This window comes from Tenebrio molitor, chromosome 7 (genome assembly GCF_963966145.1).
Source record: "Tenebrio molitor chromosome 7, icTenMoli1.1, whole genome shotgun sequence".
Classification (NCBI taxonomy): domain Eukaryota; kingdom Metazoa; phylum Arthropoda; class Insecta; order Coleoptera; family Tenebrionidae; genus Tenebrio; species Tenebrio molitor.
Window position 1 is genome coordinate 10,870,159 of NC_091052.1, and position 22,252 is coordinate 10,892,410.

Genomic DNA, 22,252 nt, shown 5'->3' on the forward strand with positions numbered 1-22,252 from the left:
AAATATTCTGCCTTAAACTCGTCAGCGCTCAACTGAAACTGCAACTATGCACAAAATTAAGACAGAGTTGCATCAGAAGGTAAATCGTATCAAGAAGTACTAATTAGTGCTTTGGTTCACCACTTTTGCACGGAAACATTTACTTGCTAACAGTGGTTGGTAATTCTACTTCAGTCAAAATATAATATTTGTCTGTTTAATGAAGGTAAACATAAATGAACCAAAAACACATCTTATTGACACACCAAATAAAAATTTTACAAAGATGTACACAAAATTTAGATAAGAGATTTATATTAAAAAGAGAATTGTTGCAATTATGACATAGTGCTCTTTGTACCACTGTATAAGCAAGTGTCTCTGGAGACCTGGTAAGCTATTCCAGGTACCAATTTCTTCAAGCTTATTAAGGACGAGTGTTTCAGGAAAACATGAATTTTAAAAAGTTGAAACTTCTTTGGTGTGGTATCTTTGTTTTGGTTGTTTCAATTGTATCAGGTGTGGCGGTGGAAGAATACCACCTCCCCAAAACCGTAATTCCCACCAATTATGATATCATCATCAAGATGAGACCAAACGTGTTCGAAAGTGGCTATTTTGAAGGTGAAGTCAATATAACTCTAAACATTATAAATGCGACGAGAGAGATCAAGATCCACGCAAAGTATCTAACAAATCTGATTTTTGTTTTGGTCGTACTTGATGGAAACCGTACATCTCTGAACAACACTGTCAGAGATCCAGTTACTGATATTTTAACAATAACCAGCCCAGAGGAGATATCTGCTGGAAAATATTTTCTCAAGGGTTCATACAATGGGACGTTTAGTCCTTATGACATGCACGGACTGTACAAAAGTTCCTTCAAAAACAATACTGGAGGGATGCAGTATTTGGCAGCGACGCAACTGCAAGCAACACATGCTCGAAAAGTTTTTCCTTGTTTCGACGAACCCGATTTTAAAGCAACGTTCAAGCTATCTGTTGTTTTCCCTAAAAACTATTCAGTAATAGCGAATACGATGATAGCGAATTCAACAATTGACGAGTACTACTCCAAATAATGTTTGGTCAAGTTTTGATTGATGAATTTTCAGAGATTTGGAACGAGTTGATTTTGGAAGTACACCAGTAATGTCTACATATCTGAATGCGTTCGTCGTGTCTACTTTCACTTGTGACGAGATCAATGGGAGCGTACCATGTAGAGTATGCTCGAGGCCTGAATCGCAAAATGAAAGAAACTACGCCCTCCAGATAACCCCCAAGTTGCTAGAATTCATGGAAACCTTCACCGGGATCCCTTATAACGCGAGTGGTATCAACAAACTAGATCTAGTCGCGATTCCAGATTTTTCTGCCGGTGCTATGGAGAACTGGGGATTGATCACTTTCAGAGAAACAGCACTCTTGTGGAACGCGGACTATTCGTCCAACGAGTACAAACAAAGAGTAGCAAGTGTTGTGGCGCACGAGATTGCCCACATGTGGTTCGGCAATTTGGTGACTTTCAGGTCTTGGTCTGATCCGTTCTTGAACGAGGGTTTTGCCAGGTACTTCCAGTACTTCGCGACGGCACAGGTTGAAACAGAGTGGGAACTCGAAGAACAATTTGTCGTCGAACAGGTGCAGCAAGCTTTGGCTGTAGATGTAGAGATGAACTCGAGTTTAGCCAACGCGACTCATGCTCTGTCTTCGGCGGCGACAACGCCTGAAGAGATTTCGGCAAGGTTTGATACCATCACTTACAACAAAGGTGATGTTGTGCCGATGGTGTGAAGAGAGTTCAGTTGGATTTTTGCAGGTGCGAGTGTGATCAGAATGTTTGCTCATGCTGTAGGGCTTGATAACTTTCAAAAAGGACTACGGGAGTATCTGGAACAACAGTAAGTAAAATGTGATGGTTACGCTGTGGAAAATGTGGATGGGTTTCAGTAAATTTAACAATACGGTACCTGAGGATTTATGGAGTTTGTTCAAAAATGTCTCAGGATTGGATCTGGATTTGAATTTGGAAAATGCTGCGAAAAACTGGACTTATCAGGCAGGATATCCAGTTGTACATGTCACAACAAATGGAACAGACGTTGTGATAACACAGGTGATCTTTTATTGTTATTTTTTTTAAGTTATTGCAAAGTGTGATTCAGGAGGTGTTCGTCTCGGATGGGAACACTAGTACCAAGTGGTACGTTCCAATTACTTACGCCACTTCGAATGGAGATAATTTTACCAATACCACTACGAAACTCTGGTTAACTCCAAATCATAAGGAATTGAAACTTCCGATTAAAATCAACCAGTCTGATTGGATTATACTGAATAATCGTCAAATAGGTACTGACGAACTGCCTGTCTCGCTAAATAATATTGTTTTAACTTTAAGGGTACTACCGAGTCAAGTACGACGACAATTTATTAAAGAGAATTCGTCAAGTACTGGACGAGCCTTCAAGCGTTGATGTAATCGCCAGAGCACAGATTGTGGATGACCTTTTCAATTTTGCTCTAGCTGGCAAAGTACCCTTCTCGAAACTACTCGATTTTGTCAAGTTTTTGGAAAATGACACCGCGTACTACTCTTGGTACGCAGCGTTCAACGGTTTCTCTACCATCTTAAACAAAGTTCACAAGAGCGACATTCGTACCAACTTGATGGCAAGTACGTTCTCTTTATTTACAAAAGTACTATTCAGAAACTTGCAGAACTACATCAAAAACCTGATGGCAAAGTTGCACAATTCTGTACCGGTTGTTACCGAAGATGTGACCAATCAAATTTACACACTGAAACAGACGATGGTGCACAAATGGGCGTGTAAATTGGGTGATTCAGAGTGTGTTGAAAATTCGAAGAAAATGTTTTCGGCTTATAAGTCAGGGGTTAGGTACTGGATCTGTCAGATTATTCTTCTGTCAGTGACTGTGGTTTTGTTTGCAGTCCGCGTAAAAACTTCAAGTTGACCACGTACTGTTATGCTTTGCGGCACAGCAACCGAAGTGAGGAAGACTGGAATTTCTTGTGGGAGAAGTATAAGGGGGAAAATATAGCAACGGAACAAGCAACGATTTTGTCAGCTTTAGGGTGCACGACTAACTCGACCCTTCTGAGGAAATATTTGAATCTTGCCATTGACAGTTCGGAGATACGAAGGCAAGATTTTTTTATGGTACTATCTTCCATTACCAGAGATAATCCAACTGGAGTGAATGTCACGTTACAATTCCTAATTGACGATTACGATAAGATCTACAACTTGTGAGTATCTGACAACAGTCTAGCTGTTCGACAAATTTAGATTTTTTAGTATTAAAAATGACCAAGACACCATCATGGTTATCCAATCGCTGGCAGCGACGTTTACAGAAGAACAACAAGCAAACAAAGTATGGTAGTTCCCGATGTGGAAGCAGTTTTTTGATTGAATTCTGTTGCAGCTTTCTGATCTCACTAAAAATAAACAAGTTACAGAGAGAGTCAATAAATCTGTGGAACTTTCGGTGAAACTTGCAAAAGTTAATTTTGAAAAAACTGCACTGTTGGAAAAAGAATTAGGAGAATATTTTAATGGAAAGCGTTCTTCAGCAACAAAACAAATTGAAAATGTCCATGTAGTTGCAACGGCTCTTATCGTAATCCTAATCCAGTACCTCGTACGCGGAGTATAAAAGAAATCTATTCTAAACTAAATTGATTTCACGGTTTTTGTATATATTTTTATGGGTGAATAAAATGATGGGTGTTTGGTTGTTGTTCTTAATTGACTTTGTCAATACATTTTGGTTTGCAGACGTTTTGGACACAGTCAATACAACAATACAGTGCACTTGCACTTTGTACAGGGTGGGGCATCGTATACGCGCACGCCAGAAATCGCGACTTCTAATTAAAAAAAATTGTCGAAATTTTTCACACTTACTTGGCTATTGGTAAGGTATATTTCATAATTTTTTGATAATTTTTCACTTACAAACAAACCCAAAAAAAGAAAATTGTACAATTGTGTCCAGTTATTTATTTTGGTGTATATGTTGTAGTAAGATTCACGATAAAAGTACAATATTTTTTCGCATAAAGAAAAACACTCATGTTGTTTACCAAATATTTTGAGATCAAAAAATGTTGATATTAGCGATAAAATCTATCTTTACTTACGCCAATATTTGTAAACCAGGTTGACCTTCCTGTCATTGAAAATCTGAAGGGTTTTTGCTTTATTATAAATAATTAAGCTCCTAAATATAAATTAAATAAACCGTATTAGTGCACTTTATCATTCTGATATGGTACTATTTCGGTTAAATGTTAAATTATTTTGTTACATTTTAAAATGTTCTTACTGTTTCGTACTGTAAGTGTTCCAAAATCTAATAGTCAAGATAAGGATTATTCTGATCAGTGGTATCGGATTATTTACTTTGACGGCATCATTTGAGTGACTTTACTGATAATCATGATTTGTAGACAAAATATTTTCTAATTTTAGTTAAATCCTATCCACTTTGTTCTGTAGATTTACCTTGTTCCCATTAAATGTACTAAACTTTTTTTCCAACTTCGATTTCTTTTTTAGAGACATTTTGTTTTTAATAATGACAACAACTTCGTATTAACGTATTAACCAATGCATTCTTCATTTGTACCCGTCTAAGGAAGAACGGTATATTTTCTACAGCACAGGACAAATATTTTCAAAAATATCTCTACATCAAGTGTGACTTCACTTTCAAAAATTCTATAGAAATTCTAAATTGCTGTTACTCCGTGACAAATCTCAACAATTACGAGAATTCCAACTTTCATAAATAAGATAATTCAGAAGATTTATTAATCGGCCCATGAAATCTGCAATAAATCATAAAGCAGAATTGCCATCAATCACAGAGAGTTATCTAGAGAAAGTAGCTTGAAGTGATTAAAATTTTTTGAATAACACATTGCTTAATAAGCTGGTTATTAATACACCAGATTCAAGTTCGTAATTGACACTTGCAGAAAATGAAGAAATTTTAGATTCAGAATCGAGAAAAAAGTGATGACTATTAACACCAACTAAGATTAGTTTTAGTAGAGATTAGAGGAGTCATATTTGGAAATTGTGTTCCAATTAAGCTGTGTTTTGTCCCAAAAAAATAGATATAATTGTTTTATGGATTTGTTTTTGATTGTGAGCCCTTGACTCAAATAAAAACTATCCCACTTATCCGACATCTTAATTAATCGTAATAGCATATTTTTATAATACAGGGACATTATAAATGATTGTCCCATCGCAGTAGGCGTTGGTGACGTGTTGAATGTGCCGCAAGCCTCATAACATGAGTATCGCCGATAGGTGGCGATACTGGCGATAGTGGAAATCTGTCTACTAGCTTGTTTAATGTTGCGAGGGTGGCGGCACATCCAAAATTTATGAGGGTTTTCAACACCAACTGCGATGGGACAATCATTTATAATGACCCTGTAGAATCATTTAAACTACAGTCAAGAAGTATCATGCGACCGAAAAATAAATTAATGAATAAGCCATCATTATCGTGGTTCAGTTGGCAGCGCTAGTGCCACAAAAACGAAAGAACTTGTCAATGTAACAATAATGATATATCATTTATTCTTTATTCAACAAAATTAGAAACAGATATTGAAACAAAAATTGATTCTGAAATTCAGCAATAGATATCAAAATTGTACTTTCTCTGAACTTCTTCCAACGTCTCAGCAAACCTTTGTTCGTAAGATCGCAGTTGGCTGAGTTTACAACTCACAGTTGAGTTAAGTACTGGAAAGATGCACCTCATGAAGTTCTACGACCCTGCAAGAGTTCAAATCTCTACTCCTACAGATAATGAAGATATCTTAAATCCAACACAACTGTGTGAATGATAAAACTGTGACATGACTAGATTTTTCCTGAAGTGGTACTTACGTAAGTTATTGCAACACTAGAATCATCATACGTTCCATTTTGGGATCTAAAAATTTCAAATTGAATACGTCAACGGAGTGGGGCATATCTGTGGTATGTTTCACAATGGCTCGATTCCAAATCTGTTGCGCTTCAATTCCGTCTAAAACGTACCTTATCATTCCACATACATTATGGAAAAGAGTATGAGGTCATTTCCATTAGCAATTTTCTTGTCAGATTCAAGTTAACTTGTGTCCAACTTACTGGTAAATTATTTTCACCCAAGGAATTGTGATTAACATTTCAAGAAGGTTCTTCTAAATTGTATAACGTGGGGCAAGTTTTTCTGACCCAGAACTGTTTTTGTATAACAATCTGACATTGGTTAGATACAAGAGATGAATAGAAGCATAGATTTATATCTCTTAACTGTATCACATCGATTGGCACTCAATCCAGATGTTTGCGTGGGTCGTACGTCATATAATTATCTAGAAATATAGTTTAGCAAAAAATGTGTATGACAAAATTCTTACTACGACCCTACACTGACGTCAAAAATGTCCAAAAAGTCAGCACCCAGATAGATAAATGAGTTACACGAATATTTTATAAGTTTATGCACGCAAGCAGATCTGCTGCAAAATGAATATCCTGCAAAAGGGCAGAGTAGAACCTGTGATGAAAAAAAAAACACCACAATTCCTCTTCTGAGAATTCCGAAAATGTTGCTTTGATTTTTAAAAGAACATGTAAAACATCGCAAAGAAGATAAGATAAAGATCAGTATAAATGGCGAAGCACGTAGGCCACCAGTCAGTGGTGAAAGAGTGAGAAGTGATAATAGTACTGAGACCATGCTGAGCTTCATTAGTTTATTGAGCATTTTTGCTTTGGTCGTAAGCGGTGAAAGTTTCCCTAGAAGGACCAACTATGTCCTTCCGCAAGAACTACATCGCGAGAATTTGCGAATACTACCCAAGGGTCGCCTTTCTCCAGATGTAGTTCCAAACGATTATCAAATTCGACTGACACTGGAATCTGACGCTTTTGAGAAGAACGTCTTTTCTGGAATAGTAGATATACTGTTTGATATAAACGAAGATGTGAGCTTGATTCAACTCCATGTTAAAGATTTAAATATAACAAGCATAACATTGAATAAGGCTGGAGAGATAGAAACTATTGCGGAAGGACCCGACCTCGAAACAGATCTTTTAACAATTACACAGATAAACGGCACCAACTTTACAAAAGGTACCGATTATCAATTAACATTCGCTTACAGCGGAATCTTGAGTGAAACTGAGATGGTAGGATTTTACAAAAGTTCGTATACTGATGGCGCAGAAACAAAATATCTGGCTGCAACTCAATTTGAATCCACCCATGCTAGAAGAGCTTTCCCTTGTTTTGACGAACCGGCTCTTAAAGCAACATTCACTGTGACCCTCACCTGCCCCAAAACGTATACAGCTAAATCTAATACAGATGTTTTCTCTACTTCAGAAGCTGATGAGTAAGTTACAAACAGAGTTCTATAAACTCTAAAGAATTTAATATAGTTTTTAATCAAGTTGTTCACAACTTGGACATTTCATCTAAATGGTATACTTAGTTGTTATTCGTTAAAACTAAATGGCGAAAATTGCCGAAAAAATTTAGACGTTGAATTGTGCAGTGTCAAAAATTATCTATAACAATAATCTCTCTAACAGTTTTCAAGAGGGTGACACTTGAAATAAGAGCATTTGTCTAATGTTTACTTTATCTAATAGAAATTTATGGAACACGTGAATTTTGCGAGTAAGAAACAAAAACTATCTAAATCTAGATATACCTATCAGTTATATCACGATTGGTACTTGAATTTTTTTGGTTTCAAGATTTTACCTTACATAAGCTTATGTGATAGACTTTCAAATTGATTTAATTATTTATTTCAGTAAAAATCTTCAGATCGTCAAATTCAAGCAAACCCCGCTCATGTCAACATATTTGGTCGCATTTCTTGTGTCAGAGTTCAGTTGTACAACTGGTGACGAAGTCGATGGTATTCCAACTGAAGCATGTTCAAGACCAGGAACTCAAGATACAACAAACATTGCTCTGGAAACAGCGCCTCAAATCTTGGCCGTGATGCAAGCTTACACCGGATTCAGTTACAAGGACTTCAACATTGGCAAACTGACTCAAGCTGCCATTCCAGATTTCTCAGCAGGAGCCATGGAGAACTGGGGACTTACAACCTTCAGGTACTCATATTCACCTTAAAAAATCCCATTGACATTTTTCCAACAGGGAAGTGGACCTCCTCTGGGACGAAAACGAATCTTCAAACTACTACAAACAACTCGTGGTGACCGTGGTTAGTCATGAGCTCTCTCACCAATGGTTCGGGGACTTGGTCACGCTGGACTGGTGGTCGGACATCTTCCTAAACGAAGGTTTCGCCACCTACTTCCAATACTACGCTGCAGATGTGGTACGTACCATCAAAGATGCTATCTTCTGTTCTAAATCTAGTCCTTCAGAACCACACAGATTGGGAACTTACCAAGCAGTTCGTCATCGAACAGCTCCAAGTGGCTCTTCTCACAGATTCGCAAAAGACGGTGTTGCCCTTGTCGGTAGCAGATGGCGTGGTCAACAACTTCGATGACGTTTCGTACAACAAAGGTGGAAGCATATTCAGAATGGTTCACTACATCCTGGGCCTTGAGAATTTCCAAAAAGGTCTAACCGACTACATGTCAGCACAGTACGTAGATTTCGAAAGAACTCGCGGAGAATGAACCGTTTTTTCCAGTAAAAACAATATTGGTACACCGGAAACTCTTTGGGAGTCTTTGAATAAATTCGCTGGGGAACTCGCCGACCCGCAAAAACTTCCAGGCGAATTGGGCACAGTTATGGACAACTGGACACACAAACAAGGATATCCTTTGCTAACTGTGAAGTCTGATGGTGACAACGTGGTTATCAGCCAGGTACGTGTCAGTACTATTCGATAAAACTCTTGTCGACAATTCTGTATCTGCAGAAACAATTCTTGCTGTCTGAAACTGGTGATACGAAATGGTACGTTCCCATTACTTACACCACTACGAAAGACTTCACCGACACAACCACAAAAGCCTGGTTAACACCAACTGAAGATTTAACTTTGAAAGGAGTACTGAAAGACGCCAGTTGGTTCGTCTTAAACAACCAACAAACCGGTAAATATAAAATAAATCCCAAACGATTTCATTTTTGATTTTTTTTCACCTTCAAGGCTACTACAGAGTCACTTATGACGACACTTTATGGGCGAAAATCTCGACCGTTCTCGACGGCGAAAACTTCAACGACATTGATGAGATCAGCAGATCCCAAATTGTTGACGACCTTTTCAACTTGGCAAGAGCTGGCACGAAAACATACACCAACGTTTTGAATACGTTGAAGTTTTTGAAAAAGGACGACTCGTACTACACCTGGTACGCTGCTTTTAACGGATTCAGTTACTTGCTGAAACGGACTTCTGACGAAACTCTAACAAAGCTTTTGACCGTAGGTTGGTTTAGTATCGACTAACAGAATTTTACTGTGATCATTTTAGGACTACCTCACGGAAATAACTGAGGCGCTTTACGCATCTACCCCTATCGACAAATTAAAATCTGACGATCAGATATACACCCTTAAGCAAGTCTTGGCTCTGACGTGGGGCTGCCACTTGAACGACACCGCCTGTGTAGAACCCGCCACGAAATATTTCACCGACTACGCCAGCAACAACAACAAGTAATGCCTGACAAAATCTCTACAGATTCGGTATAAATCGTTCTATTTTAGACCGCCTGTAAACTTGAGGGGCGTGGTGTACTGCAACGGTCTACGTTACAGTGAGAATGCCACCAAAGATTTTGAGTTTCTCTGGGGAGAATACACAGCATCGACTCTCTCAACTGAAAAGACCACAATACTGCAAGCTCTGGGATGCGCCAACGACGAGACCGTTCTCACAACGTAAATATTGCAATCCCCCAAATCACTGGTACCAATTCTGATTATTTGTAGATACCTCGAGAAAGCGTTGACAACTGATGTCAGGCTTCAAGACGCCAGATACGTCTTTTCGTCGGTTTACTCCAATGACGTAGTCGACGGTGTCGGTGTTGCCCTCGACTTCGTAACAACAAAATACAAAGACATTAACGACCAGTAAGTCCATTTTTCTACCGAGTCACACCTTACAATGCTTTCGTTTTCAGTTTCAACGACGAGTACGCCACTGTCAATTCGCAAATTGCCGCAATTGCAGATCTCTTCACCACACAAGCAGAAATCGACAAGGTTTGTACCGATTCAAATTTGTAAATTCAAATGTCAAGGTTTCTTTCTTAGCTTCAAAAATTCGTCGATTCTGAGGGGCTCGAAGATGCTGTCAAAACTGCAGCGACGAGCGCAGTCACAGTTGCTAAAGACAATCTGAAAATAACTAAAGCTTTGGAAGGAAACCTCAAACAATACTTCAACGGAGGCGACGACGACAACAACAGCGCTGTCCTCAACAGCGCTCATCTTCTAAACATCGCACTTGTTCTACTAGGATACATTATATTTAATTTATAAATATTTATATTTTATATTTGATTGGCGTAAATATTGTGATGTTACAATATGTCACTTCTTCTAATTGGGGTGGAATTGAATTAATAAAAATGTGATATTAAAAGTTGTTAAGTACATTTCCAGTATTTCCACACACTATAACAGACAATTTTCTCCCCCAGCGGCTGTTTCCCTGTCCGTCACAAGCTAGAGTGTAAACAAATTCATAGAAAATCATTTAATTGATATTCCTCTTATAAGACATTAATTCTAACATAAACATTCTTAAATAGATTAAAGTAAAAAAATAATATTTCATTTGTAGTTATCAGACAAACATTTGAGATATAAAAATTAGTAGAGTTGTGTGTCTTAAAATTTCAAGAGCAAAGCATTTACACTAAACAACAAGTCTTGACGAATGATGTGCAATAGTTGGATTTCAATTTGTACGATGAATTTTAACTGTTTTCTACTTACTAACAGCTCTTTTGTATTTGCTTTCAGTCACATATAGGTATTAAGTTCGAGTGATTGGCCATGATCAAAGAACGAATACAAAATTATACATTTGCAGTTAACCATTTTACAATCTTCCCCGAGTGCCTCTCCATCCACTTGACATTGGCCTCCCCTTGTTCGATGGACTGGTGCGCCGTCCGCAAAGCAACTCCAAATTCATCTTCCTTGCTTTTCAAGAACGTCTTGAACTGCAACAAGTCAAATTACCAAGAAGAATCGTCACAAGCACAAGTGTTACATCGTCAACTTCCACTTGAGTGTTAAACCTGACGGTGCAACTCCTCACTATGCTGCTCAGCGACATCGACGACGCCCCTAGACTGCAAAAGAGTGTCTCAAGATGTCGGCACACTTGTTGGAACTTACTAAGTCCGCAGCCTGTTCCAGTTCGTTTTGAGAAACCTGTAGGCCAGCTGCTGTCCAATGGCGTTGTTCGCCACGGCGGCGAAGACCCGAGCTGAGTCGTGCTTGCGGATTCCCGAACGCTCAGTCACTGCCCACTCTAAGTACCTGCTCAGAATCCAGATTTCTTTGGAGCAACCAAGCGCCATCAGTAGAGTCTCTTTCTCGTTTTCCACGTTCGCGTTCAAGTAGCGCTCCCAGGCGAAGTCCCATTCAGCTTGACCCCCCACGCTGATCGCGGTGCAGTAGACGATTTCCCGCAGGTTCTCCGAGATCCTGTTAACGGGACTCACTTTTGGAATGACTGAAAGGGGGGACTTACGAGTTACGATGGTCTGGATAAGGGGAGTTCTTCCAGGTTTCGAACTGGCGGATGGAGTTGATGACGCAGTCGCGGACTCCCAGTCTGCACACTCTGTTGTTGACCTCGAAGCGGTTGTAGACGACGAGTTGTTCGTCGTTCTCTCTTTCGTCGAAGCCGATCTCTTTGTAGACGTCTTGCAGCAGGTCCAAGAGGTATCTCTGAAAATGACAGTCACAAAAAACCTACTTTGATACTTCGACGTACTTTGTATTTGTCGAAATGAGCCGTTCGCACGAACATCTCGTACATGTAGTCGAGACTGGTGAAAGCCGCTTTCCAAGGAACAAACTCCCTTTCTTGTTTCAAGTATTTGGTCACATTCAAAGCGATGTCGTAGTCCAAATAGCCCACCGAAGCTAGATTCAACGCATCATCCAGCAGCTGCGCCCTATTCTTTGGATCAAAAACAAGATGGCCGCTCTTCTTCTGCAACTGCTCAATAATCAGATTCCAGTTGCGAGCATCGTAGTTTACTCGATAATAACCCGTTTGGTTGACGTTCACCAACAACCAATCGTCAACTGACAAATTCAAATCTAATGTGAGTACAGGCTCCACTCGCATCCAGACCGAAGCCAGAGTCTTCTTGGGGTCTGCGTAGGTGACTGGAACCCACCACAAAACCGAATTCGTACTTCTGTTGTCGTTGTTTGCTAAGAATCGCTCCTGAGTAAACGTCACCGACTGGTTCTCGTAATTTCTTTGGACCGTCACAATAGGAAATCCAGTCTGGAGGGTCCAAGTGTCCATGATCTCTTTAATGGTGACATTGGGGTCGAGTACTCCGTCTTCGTGGCTTTGTTCAGTTAACATCCTCCACAAGTCATCCTGTTCGGCGTTTTTGTACATTCGACTCTTCAGGTACTTGTTAAGGCCTCTTTGGAACACCTCCATCGACAAAAAGTGTTGCATCATGCGCAAAATGGCGGCACCTGCAACAACGATATTTCATAACCGCTTCCACAAACATTCTGAGAACCTTTTGAATACGAAATTCTGTCAAAGATGTCGTTGATTTCGTCCGGGTTGTTGACTTTGATTGAGATCTGGTGGGATGACTTGAGCGCATCTAGCATGAAAGCTCCGTGCAGCTCGTTGATGACAAACTGATCCAACTCTTTGAGGTGCGGATTCACCTGAAACACTCCAGTTGACACAGATTCCTCAAAACAAAACTTCGTCTTACAGAGTTAGCCCCTAGACACTCCACGTAAGTCGCAAACCCTTCATTGAGCCACAAATCCGACCACCAAACCGGAGTCACCAAATTACCAAACCACTGGTGAGCCAACTCGTGAGCAATCACATGAGCTATCCTCTGCAAGCTCCCCTTACTCGACACCTTCTCTTCGTACAACAACACCGACTCTCTACGGTTCTATTAAAATGTTGTTCTTGTAATTGACCGACTACCAACCTGTAAGTGATCAACCCCCAGTTTTCCATCGCCCCTGCGGAAAAATCCGGCAGACCGATCATGTCGGTTTTAGGGAGGGGGTACTTGATCCCGAAGAAGTCTTCGTAGAACTCGAGGATTTGGGGACCTATTTGGAGGGCGTATTTGGTCTGGGAGAGGGCGCTGCGGCGCGCCCATACCGAGAATGTCCCATTGGTGAGGCACTCGAAGTCTGAGATGACGAAAGCGATTAAGTACGTTGACATCGGGAGGCTCTCCTGGTAGTGATCCCACACGTAATCAGGTAAATTAGCGCTGCGATTACAACATCAAATCGAGTTTTTGTCAGCTGAAGAGACTTACACAGGCTCAGGACGACCAGTTTGGGGCATGTTCGAGATAGAAGACATGTTTTTGAACCTGGCCAAACTGATTTGGAATCTAGCTTTGAGGGCAGGTTCGTCGAAGCTAGGAAAAGCCTTTCGGGCATCCGTCGCTTGAAACTGGGTAGTTGCGATCCACCTGGGACAAAACGTCAACTCTTGGTTTACGTCTGCGGTCAACTCACCTGGTTTCATTGTTGACCTTGTAAGAGCTGCGGTAGAAGCCTTGGAGGAGGTCGTTCAAGACCCCCCTAAACCTAATACTGACAAAATACTGCCGACCAGCTTCAACTGGATCGTTTAGATAAACGATGAGAAACTGACGTTTCGTCTCATTAGCGACTTGCCTAATTGAGAGAAATTTGTTAGAATGCAAGTGTTCACGCACCAACACGTTGTCTATAATTAAGTCGTCGGCGTGTAACGTTATATTATGGCTAGTTACTGTCACATTAATTAAAATTGTTACTTCTCCGTGGAATGTGAAGTTCCCCTCCACTATGAAAGGGATGAGCTTGAGGTTGTAGGAGTGCGGCCGAACAGACCTCGGCAGCCTCACGTCACCAACCTCACTTTCAGTCTTGACTCCTTCGGTGGTCGTACTGATGACACTTTCTTCGGTTTCGGGTGCGCTCCCGTCAGGTTCTGCTGTCGTCGCCTCCACGTCTGCGAACTTGTCGTACACTATCAGAGTAGACTCTTCCAGCTTGGACATCGGCTGACACGACGACAAATGGTAGACCAACAGGGCTGTCCCGATGATGCACCCGATGAAGAGAATGAACAGGAAGAGGGCCAACGATTTTGACACCGCTACGAATTTTTGCTTCCCGAAAGTGGTAACGGTGGCGTCCATCACGGTGAAGTCTTCACGAGCATGGGTCATGCCTCACGTTCTAAAAAAGAGAAATTCGAACGGTCGCGCTTTATGGCCAAAGTAAAATAAATCGTTTTTAGTTAATGAGAAAAGTATATTTAGCAAACTTTACTGGGTCATAACCTAGATGGTATTTATAACCGGTACACTATAAATTTTGATGTATGCTTGTATTTTCTTAAGTTTGCTGAACGTAAACAAACAAATTAATCAAATAATTCGTATTATTTGGGAGGCTGCGGCCGATGCTAAAGTTCTCTTTATTGGATAATTGTCCATAATTACACACCACTCCGCGGCTCTTATTTTCTGTTTTATGACCATACATATGTATCAAGCGTATTTTGAGCACAATAACCGACAAAAATATTCCTCCAAACTGTTCTCCCGACAATCACACAATTACTACATTTATGCGGTTTCCAGATCTTCTCCGCATCACTTCTTTTATTCATCTGACGGTTTTTAACACGCATATGTAGGGCTCAATTGAAATGTGGGCTCTACTTTGTACGAGGCGTTACGTAAGACAGGAAAAGAACTATGAAGCTTCATTTACAAATGAGTTTAAGATTTCTTTTACGACAATTTGTAATTTAATACCTACAAATAGATAGGGGCGTGCCACCCGCATTGTTCTTCCGCTAGAAAAATCTATTCAAAAATATTTCAGCCGAGGATGCCTTCACTTTAACAAAACAACTCGCATCGAAATTTTAAAAATACAATTTTTAGGTTCGATGCGAATATGTAGAAGCAGACGTGGTACTTGTATGGCCTCCGTAATCCCCCGATTTGTCGCCAATCGAACAGATTTGGTACACTATACATATCCGTGTAACTTAGCTCTTCCTCCGGATACGAATAAAATTCAGTCTTTGCATCTCTTGTTACGTTCAATTTTTTTACTTTAATAAATTTCGATGTTTATTAAACTGATTGTTTTCTCCCTCGATACACCCCCAGGAAAGAGAGCGTTGTATTTTTAAGCTTTTCAGCAGTCCAATCTGTGGGAAAGCAACATTTTTGCCAATTTCCAAAGGGAAAAAGAATTGTGTAATGATAATGGAAATAAGAGGCATATAAAGAGACAATTTAACTCAGGACTGATTATTATTTATCGTCGTTGAAGTGAAAGTTTTATTAAATTTGTATTTTAACAATGACTGTTTCCATTAGATGATTAACATTTTTTGCGAATTTATCTGGATTAATTAACTTGAAGATCGTTGGAGCTTGTGAAGTCGCGCTCTTACCTAACAGTTAAATTTAGTCTTTGATATTTTATCTCGCCTCATTAGTCTTTCCCTTTTATCTTCGCGTCCAAACGAATGACGTACGCAACTTTTCGTAAATATAATTAATTTCAAGCTAATCAGACAGGAACGTAATCAAAATATTCCAATTGCGCTTCCTTTCTTCGATTAAAAGAACTCCCGGGGCCCAGCGAACGGAATAAATTTTTTAACAGCCTTATCAATAACGCAACGTCATTGATTTCCAGTTGGAGGACACGATGCACGATGATTTCGCTTTCAAGACGCCATCCACACGCTGTACCAGACGTACAAGAAAAAATTTCAGTGAAACAAAATAATGTGGAAAGCTGCACATCATTTCGTAGTACTACCCAGCTGTGACAAAAAACGTGTGTCATACGAGAATACTCTGGGCCATAAATAATAAGATTTTTTGTGTGTGCTTGTTTTGTGCCTTAATCTCACGCGTTAAATTGGCCATCTTCATTTCCATAATGATCCCACTCGGTTAGTCCTTATTGTGCTTAAGGTCACATTTCGGTCGCACAGAAGCAATGAAAAAGTACAATAATACAATAAAATTTAATTGGAATTAATTGAACAAGGCCTGTAGTGTTGAGCCGACTGGAGAAAATAAATTTAATTACTGGGATGCAAAGTTAACGGTTACAGCAGGTAATTAGAGGTTCATCGCTAATTGTCTTGAGCATCAAAAGTGTAATTAAATTGCACTTCGTCGAGAACAGCACCCTTGCGTGAAATTGGCTGGGAGTTTACCCTGAAGAAAATTACGCCGGCATCAAAATAAATGTAAACGTTTTGGTGACAATTTGAGTGAATAAAAATTATTCTGAGAAAACAGTGTAGGTACAGCTCGATGCCAATAAAATCAGTTATCGGTGTTGATAATGCGGTAGTACTCCACAAGGAATTTTATTTTATGATAAGCGATTGTAAATCGATTTAGTGCATCGCTGTTTCAGCGTTGGTAAATAACAGTTGCTAATTAATAATCGTGCAAAAATGAGGTGGAATTGTTACCTGTTTTTTTAATGCGTGGCAACCGGTGTGGTTTGTGAGGAGAGAAGACACTTAAGACATGATAACCACCCCGAGGTGTTCGCTGCAAATTAACATAAACAAACAACACTTTGAACTTAGCGTGTTCCAACGATGTGCGCTAATGCAATACTGAATTTGAAGCTTGGCGCTAGATTGCGCATGGCTTCCCTAAACAATTTCAATACAGAGCAACGTGACAGAACTAATTCATACACGGGGATGGGGGAGATGGTATTGTGCGGCTGCACCCCTTTTCAAGCCTAGACAAACTAGATGCACCCCGAAAAATGAACCGATAAAGCTCAACCGACGCTCTCACGCTAGCACATTATTAATTGCAAGAGTGTTGCAGAAGAAGTGATGGTTGTTTTTGTGGGGGTTGCGAAAATGTCAGACTGATGGAGCAGAGTCAACAAGAAGACGAGAGAAACACCGTGCTGAAAAAGTGTTGTTTGGGGAGCGAAAATAGAAGCGGAAATTTGTTATTATTGGAGGTTGTAAATGGGGCAGAAAGTTCATAATTCAGCGTTTCAGCGCTTGTGAGCGCCTTGAAACATCACTGAAACGAACTCACGACACATTAGATAATAAATCATGAGCCAACTTCTGTACATATTATTTCCGTTCGTTTATATTCGCCAACGGGTCAAGGTTACAAGAACAACCAAAACAAACGCTTTGTTATTGTTAAATTAAATTTAATTAAAGCCATTGAGGAAAATCTCTAAAGCAAACAAACGATTTTCCCTTGACTGGAGAAAAAATAACACTGGTGCGAATTTTCCGAAGATTTGTTTGGTTTAAATTAGGGAAACCTAATAAAAAATGTGTTTTTAAACTTCACAAGAGTCTTGATTGGTCAAGCACTTTTTTTCTGTCTTGAATTTGAAGTAATCACAACAAGATTAACAAAGTATGAACCCATCGGTTTCCTTACATGCAACAAGACCTCCAAAAATCAAGGCTGAGACTGGGAAAGCTACTTTGCAGATGACATTGTTATAATTTTTCCGAAAAGATCTAATCAGTGGCGTAGAAATGTAGAAATTGAGAAGGTGTCGAAGGCGCTGGTCTCAAAGGACGCCACTAATAGGATATAAACAATAACAAACTAATGATTTTCGTGTCAAGTTCTATTTCTGTCGCACTAAAGAGATCACTTACGGTCATTTCAAGGTGGACCTTTAAAAGATAGTGACAAAAAATATAAAACATGTCCATCCGAGGCTACGCCACTGGTTTTTATTACATTCGACGACCCAGAACGTTGTAATTGCTTTATTAATTCTATTTCTCAACATTAACATTAATACAAAGTTCAACAGAAATATTTCGCTCATTTCTCATCATCTTGTTTGTCGTCTTCTTCATCTTCGTCGTCCTTCTCTTTGTGTTCCAAAATCTCCTTGAAACTGAAAGGCTCAAATCGGTAGCCTCGTCCTGTGTAGAATTTGCTCATGAACTCCACCCTAGAAAAATTTGGACCAATGAGATACCAAACGAAGGAGAAGTCGTTACCAGTGTAGTCTTAGCGTGTGGAGGAAAGCTGACAACCCTTCCATGACCACTAGAATCGTCAATGTGAAGAAAGACCAAATCAAAAATGTGATGAAGAGTGCGATTCCGCCCCAGTAACCTGGAAATCGCAACCCCAAACACAATAATCTGCTCCACAAAACTTCAGAAAGTTCTGTAAAAACTAGAATTGAGTGGGTTCTTTGATCAAGTTGAAGTCTCACCGCTGTGAGCTAGAGATAAAGCCCACAAACGTAAATATGACGCCGTGTGAGAAATTGTACCCAAAGCATACTCCATGGTACTGATAACTTGTATGATAAAAACATCTGACAATGTTTCAGATTCGTCTTTAACCACGGTCTCGCTCTTGGTGCTTTTTTCAAATTTGAGACTGATCTCTTGGTTCACGTCTTCAGTATTTTTCGTAACCTGCAAAACATACCTAGACTGATTATAATCCAAAACGAAAAAAAGACTTACATCAAAATGACGTTTGCGTGAATATATCAGATATAAAGGTTTGCCCAGTAGCATTATTGGGATCGTAACCAAAGAAGTCGCCAGAAGCATTTTCTGTAATTTCGGTTGAAACTCGAAAAAGTAAGAGTCGCAATTCCTTAGTTCTGGACTCTCTTTAAGTAAGATCATGTTTATAAAGAGTATGAGAATAGAAGGAGCACATGACGTTCCATATTTCACGTCTTTACTTTTTGGGGAGAACATTATCCACTTTATAAAAATCATCGCGACCAACCAGAGAAACAAGCAACACAGTAGTACCAACTGGGGGATGAACTCCAAGAAAATGCTCGAGTATTTTTTAAAGTGTCTGTAATAGATTTGTCACAAGAGTGATTAGAATTCGGGAGAGAAATTTACATGAAGTTGACAACATTGATGCAGAGACCCAAAATCATGTGAAGTACCCCCAGTACAATGGAGATCTTCATTTTGTAGGAGTTTAGGAACACAATACGATTGGTGGAGACCTGAATCATAAATTTGTATTGAGGGAGAGCAGAATGGATGGAGTATTACCCCCCAAACCGGGTCTACACCGAAGACGTAAGGTGCTTCGGAATATTGTTGGTCAGGATCCAGATTGATTTCAGAGTTGTCGGTCAACATCGATGTGTTAGTAGGAGCGTGCCAACTAGACCCAAATATGTTGACAGATTTGGAAAACACGTCGTTGTAAATGAGACCAGTGTAAAGAGAGAAAAGTCCCATCAAGAGAATCACGTATCTTCCAGTGAAGAAAATATTGAAAATCTCGTTGTGATTTTTCTTCGCTGCTGTTTTCTCTTCAGTCACCACTAAATATAACCCGAAAGCTATCAAAATGATTGCATGGCCAACATCTCCAAACATAACAGCAAATAAAAACGGGAACGTGACTATAGAGTACAAAGCTGAAACAGTTCAGTACTTAAGTACGTGTAGATCACTTTCTAATTTTGTCCCACCAGGATTGGCCTCTTCGTAAGACGCGACACCATACACGTCGACTAGATTTTGAAAGCATCGCGTAAATTTATTGGTCCTGTTGAAAGTCGGAGGTTTGTCGTTTGTCTTAATGACATAGAGAAATGAAAAAACTGCACAACCAGACGCCCTCTACAAACCACACCTTCATTGTTTGTGCTTCTTCTTCGAATACCTACCGATCCATCTGCTAGAGCTTTCTTGACCATTGGAATATTTCTGACCGGGACCCAACACTCCGCAATGAAACATTTACCGGTCACGTCCATGTTCAAAAAATTTAAGACGTGGTAAATCGCTTTGATCTTGCTGACCATCGTGTTCCAGTACCGCAACTCGTTGGCAACTTGGATGAGGAAGTTTTGGCGATAGGAGTAGGTTTGATTTATTACGAGTTTTATGTCGTCGAGGCGGCGACAAACACTTTCTAATAACTTTTTTCTTTCGGTTGGTGAGCTCGGACAGGAGTAGAGTGACGCGCGGAATCCCTCGCATATCTTGTTTATTCTCGTGAGCAACAGTTTTCCGTGGAAACACACGATGAAGACGGTTTTGTAATGTTTAGCTCCCTGAAATGGAGTTTTAGTAGAAATTATGTAACAAAGCACTGTTGTACAGGGAAAAATTGAAATGCATCAAAATATGGTTAAACATTTTAAATTCATAACGCTTTAAAAGCAGAGTCACAAAACCTTACCATGAATGAAAAAAATACTATAATACTAGATACTATTACTATGAAAAAACACTTTCAATTCACAGAGCCGCAAAAACGTGTAACAATACAATGAATGAAAATCAAGTGAAAGGAAAGCTTTTTGCACCTTTTTTGCGTTGCACTCGATAACTTTTTAATCTTACTATTTTTCGTAACGTGATACCAGTGGCGTACTCAACTTTTGTGCTTAAGCGCAAAACTGAATGCACGTGATTTTTACAAATGGTCTGAAGATCCTAGGGTGTTAATATTCTGATGTATTAATTCAATTTCAGCCTGTATATGAGGTATAAAAATTGTGGTTAGTGAGTGTGAGAGAAAACAAATTAAACTTCCTGGGATAATAGAAACTTTTTGAAAGATTCTCGAAAAAAAAAATTACTGTAACAAAATCTTCTACTGGTTTTTCGATTTCAACTCGTTCGAAAAACACATTTCCTTTGCTTATCCTCCACAGCATAGTTTCAAAAGCTGCGACCCTCTCCCTCTTGATGACGCCAGTTACAAACGTCAACTGATTCACGACGGAAAAACTTTGCAAAGTCTCCGTTGCGGCATCAAATCCAAAAATTTCATCTCGTTTCCTGAAAAAATCTTCGGCCTTCTCCAACACGTACTTGAGCTCTACAAGTTCCAAAGAACAAGCTCTCAAGCTGTCGGCATTTTGTGTCAATTTTTTAATTTCTTCTTCGCTTTTGGTAATGTGCACCTAAAAGTGACTTAAGGAGGAATTTACAAAACTGTCGACTCAAATACTTCCAAGTCGGCTATTTCATTCGGAGTGAGAGCTTTTGCGAATTCTGCACACCCAGCTATTGGGACGTTGTCATTTACAATTTCCGATTCCATGTACCTCAGCTTCCGTTCCATTTCGTGGCATCTTCTTACGTCATTAACAAAATTCCTTTGAAACGAAGTTTTATCTTTGTTTAGCTATGAATTAATTTCGTCAACACAGTGGACAACGAAATTGATAAAATTACATCTCTGAATTGAACTATTCCGATTTCGCCCAATTCCGAAATGACAAAGTATGCAGCTTCGGACGGGATAAAAATTTGACAAAGAGTCATCTGCTCACTGCGCAGCATGTCCCCCATTATGTACTAGACACTAGCTAAAAAGCTGGTCTAAAAATTTTCAAATAAAGGGGCTGTCAATGTCATACTTCAATACTTCCGCAACCAGTAATACAAGTAAAAAAAGGTTTGCAATAAATGTCAAATTTCTATTGATAAATGATTATTATTGTAAAAATATGCCCAAAACCAATTATATTGGATGTTATGGAAGTTCACGTAATAAATTTAACCACCAATAAGACTCGTTAAAATGAAGATTTTTTTTATTTATCATTTTTTCTGCAAATTCTAATCTAAACCCTAAAATTTATACCCGGTAAAGTGTTTACATATCCACTGATAATGAAAAAAAAATTCTCGATTAAAAATCAGTAAAAACTGTTCTTTCGTTCATTCTTCAAAAAAAATGTAAAGTTTTTATCGCACAATCGCTGTGTCGTTTCAATTGATGATTATCCCATGAGCAGAGTGCCAAATTACTGGTTAGAAAAATGTAAAAAAATATTGGATTAAAAAAAATCAATATGTAAAAATGTTTATTTTAAAGAGTTGTTTCTATTGGTGATTAAATTTATTACGTGGACATCCATAACATCCGGTTATACCTACAACATATTACGCATTGTGTAATTGTGGTTGCTTAGTATATTATTTGAATCAAGCACAATAAATATGC

The 22,252-nt window shown here is 39.3% G+C and overlaps 3 protein-coding genes across 3 annotated transcripts; 1 reads left to right on the forward strand and 2 right to left on the reverse strand.

Moving 5' to 3' along the window:
* Positions 1-244: 244 nt before the first annotated feature.
* LOC138135028 (putative aminopeptidase-2) lies at positions 245-10,635 on the forward strand. The gene is made up of 24 exons (XM_069053664.1): positions 245-371; positions 426-1,048; positions 1,098-1,756; positions 1,805-1,886; positions 1,936-2,101; positions 2,151-2,337; positions 2,387-2,658; positions 2,707-2,888; positions 2,942-3,259; positions 3,309-3,387; positions 3,439-3,667; positions 3,792-3,854; positions 6,657-7,428; positions 7,856-8,164; positions 8,211-8,394; positions 8,444-8,670; positions 8,719-8,899; positions 8,953-9,130; positions 9,187-9,464; positions 9,514-9,698; positions 9,750-9,923; positions 9,975-10,118; positions 10,169-10,250; positions 10,302-10,635. The coding sequence occupies exons 2-24, from the start codon at positions 432-434 to the stop codon at positions 10,527-10,529; spliced, it is 5,796 nt and encodes a 1,931-aa protein (XP_068909765.1). The 5' UTR covers positions 245-371; positions 426-431; the 3' UTR covers positions 10,530-10,635.
* Positions 10,636-10,731: 96 nt separating this feature from the next.
* On the reverse strand, positions 10,732-17,117 carry superdeath (Suppressor of ER stress-induced death). Its single transcript, XM_069053389.1, has 11 exons — positions 16,753-17,117; positions 13,761-14,471; positions 13,556-13,714; positions 13,214-13,507; positions 12,983-13,166; positions 12,776-12,932; positions 12,001-12,728; positions 11,755-11,954; positions 11,397-11,708; positions 11,269-11,350; positions 10,732-11,218 (listed from the first exon to the last, which is right to left on the reverse strand). The coding sequence occupies exons 2-11, from the start codon at positions 14,459-14,461 to the stop codon at positions 11,072-11,074; spliced, it is 2,964 nt and encodes a 987-aa protein (XP_068909490.1). The 5' UTR covers positions 14,462-14,471; positions 16,753-17,117; the 3' UTR covers positions 10,732-11,071.
* A 928-nt stretch (positions 17,118-18,045) lies between these two features.
* Positions 18,046-21,659, reverse strand: LOC138135854 (V-type proton ATPase 116 kDa subunit a 1-like). The gene is made up of 11 exons (XM_069054797.1): positions 21,478-21,659; positions 21,251-21,427; positions 20,877-21,203; positions 19,956-20,345; positions 19,758-19,908; positions 19,330-19,703; positions 19,171-19,280; positions 18,772-19,120; positions 18,513-18,720; positions 18,292-18,463; positions 18,046-18,242 (listed from the first exon to the last, which is right to left on the reverse strand). The coding sequence occupies exons 1-11, from the start codon at positions 21,592-21,594 to the stop codon at positions 18,110-18,112; spliced, it is 2,508 nt and encodes an 835-aa protein (XP_068910898.1). The 5' UTR covers positions 21,595-21,659; the 3' UTR covers positions 18,046-18,109.
* Positions 21,660-22,252: the final 593 nt, after the last annotated feature.

Bases quoted from the DNA above. Each gene is read 5' to 3' on its own strand.
- superdeath (XM_069053389.1), bottom strand. From the start codon at position 14,461: ATGACCCATGCTCGTGAAGACTTCACCGTGATGGACGCCACCGTTACC. The intron at 12,729-12,775 runs GTTCTCAGAATG...TCGTTGTTGCAG, and splicing joins CAGAATTTCGTATTCAAAAG to GTGCCGCCATTTTGCGCATG. The intron at 11,219-11,268 runs GTAACACTTGTG...GACTTGTTGCAG, and splicing joins CTCAAGTGGAAGTTGACGAT to TTCAAGACGTTCTTGAAAAG.
- LOC138135854 (XM_069054797.1), bottom strand. From the start codon at position 21,594: ATGGGGGACATGCTGCGCAGTGAGCAGATGACTCTTTGTCAAATTTTT. The intron at 21,204-21,250 runs GTATTTGAGTCG...AGTCACTTTTAG, and splicing joins ATGAAATAGCCGACTTGGAA to GTGCACATTACCAAAAGCGA. The intron at 19,704-19,757 runs GTGGGACAAAAT...GAACTGTTTCAG, and splicing joins TTACGAAGAGGCCAATCCTG to CTTTGTACTCTATAGTCACG.
- LOC138135028 (XM_069053664.1), top strand. From the start codon at position 432: ATGAATTTTAAAAAGTTGAAACTTCTTTGGTGTGGTATCTTTGTTTTG. The intron at 3,388-3,438 runs GTATGGTAGTTC...ATTCTGTTGCAG, and splicing joins AAGAACAACAAGCAAACAAA to CTTTCTGATCTCACTAAAAA. The intron at 3,855-6,656 runs GTATACGCGCAC...GATTTTTAAAAG, and splicing joins TTTGTACAGGGTGGGGCATC to AACATGTAAAACATCGCAAA.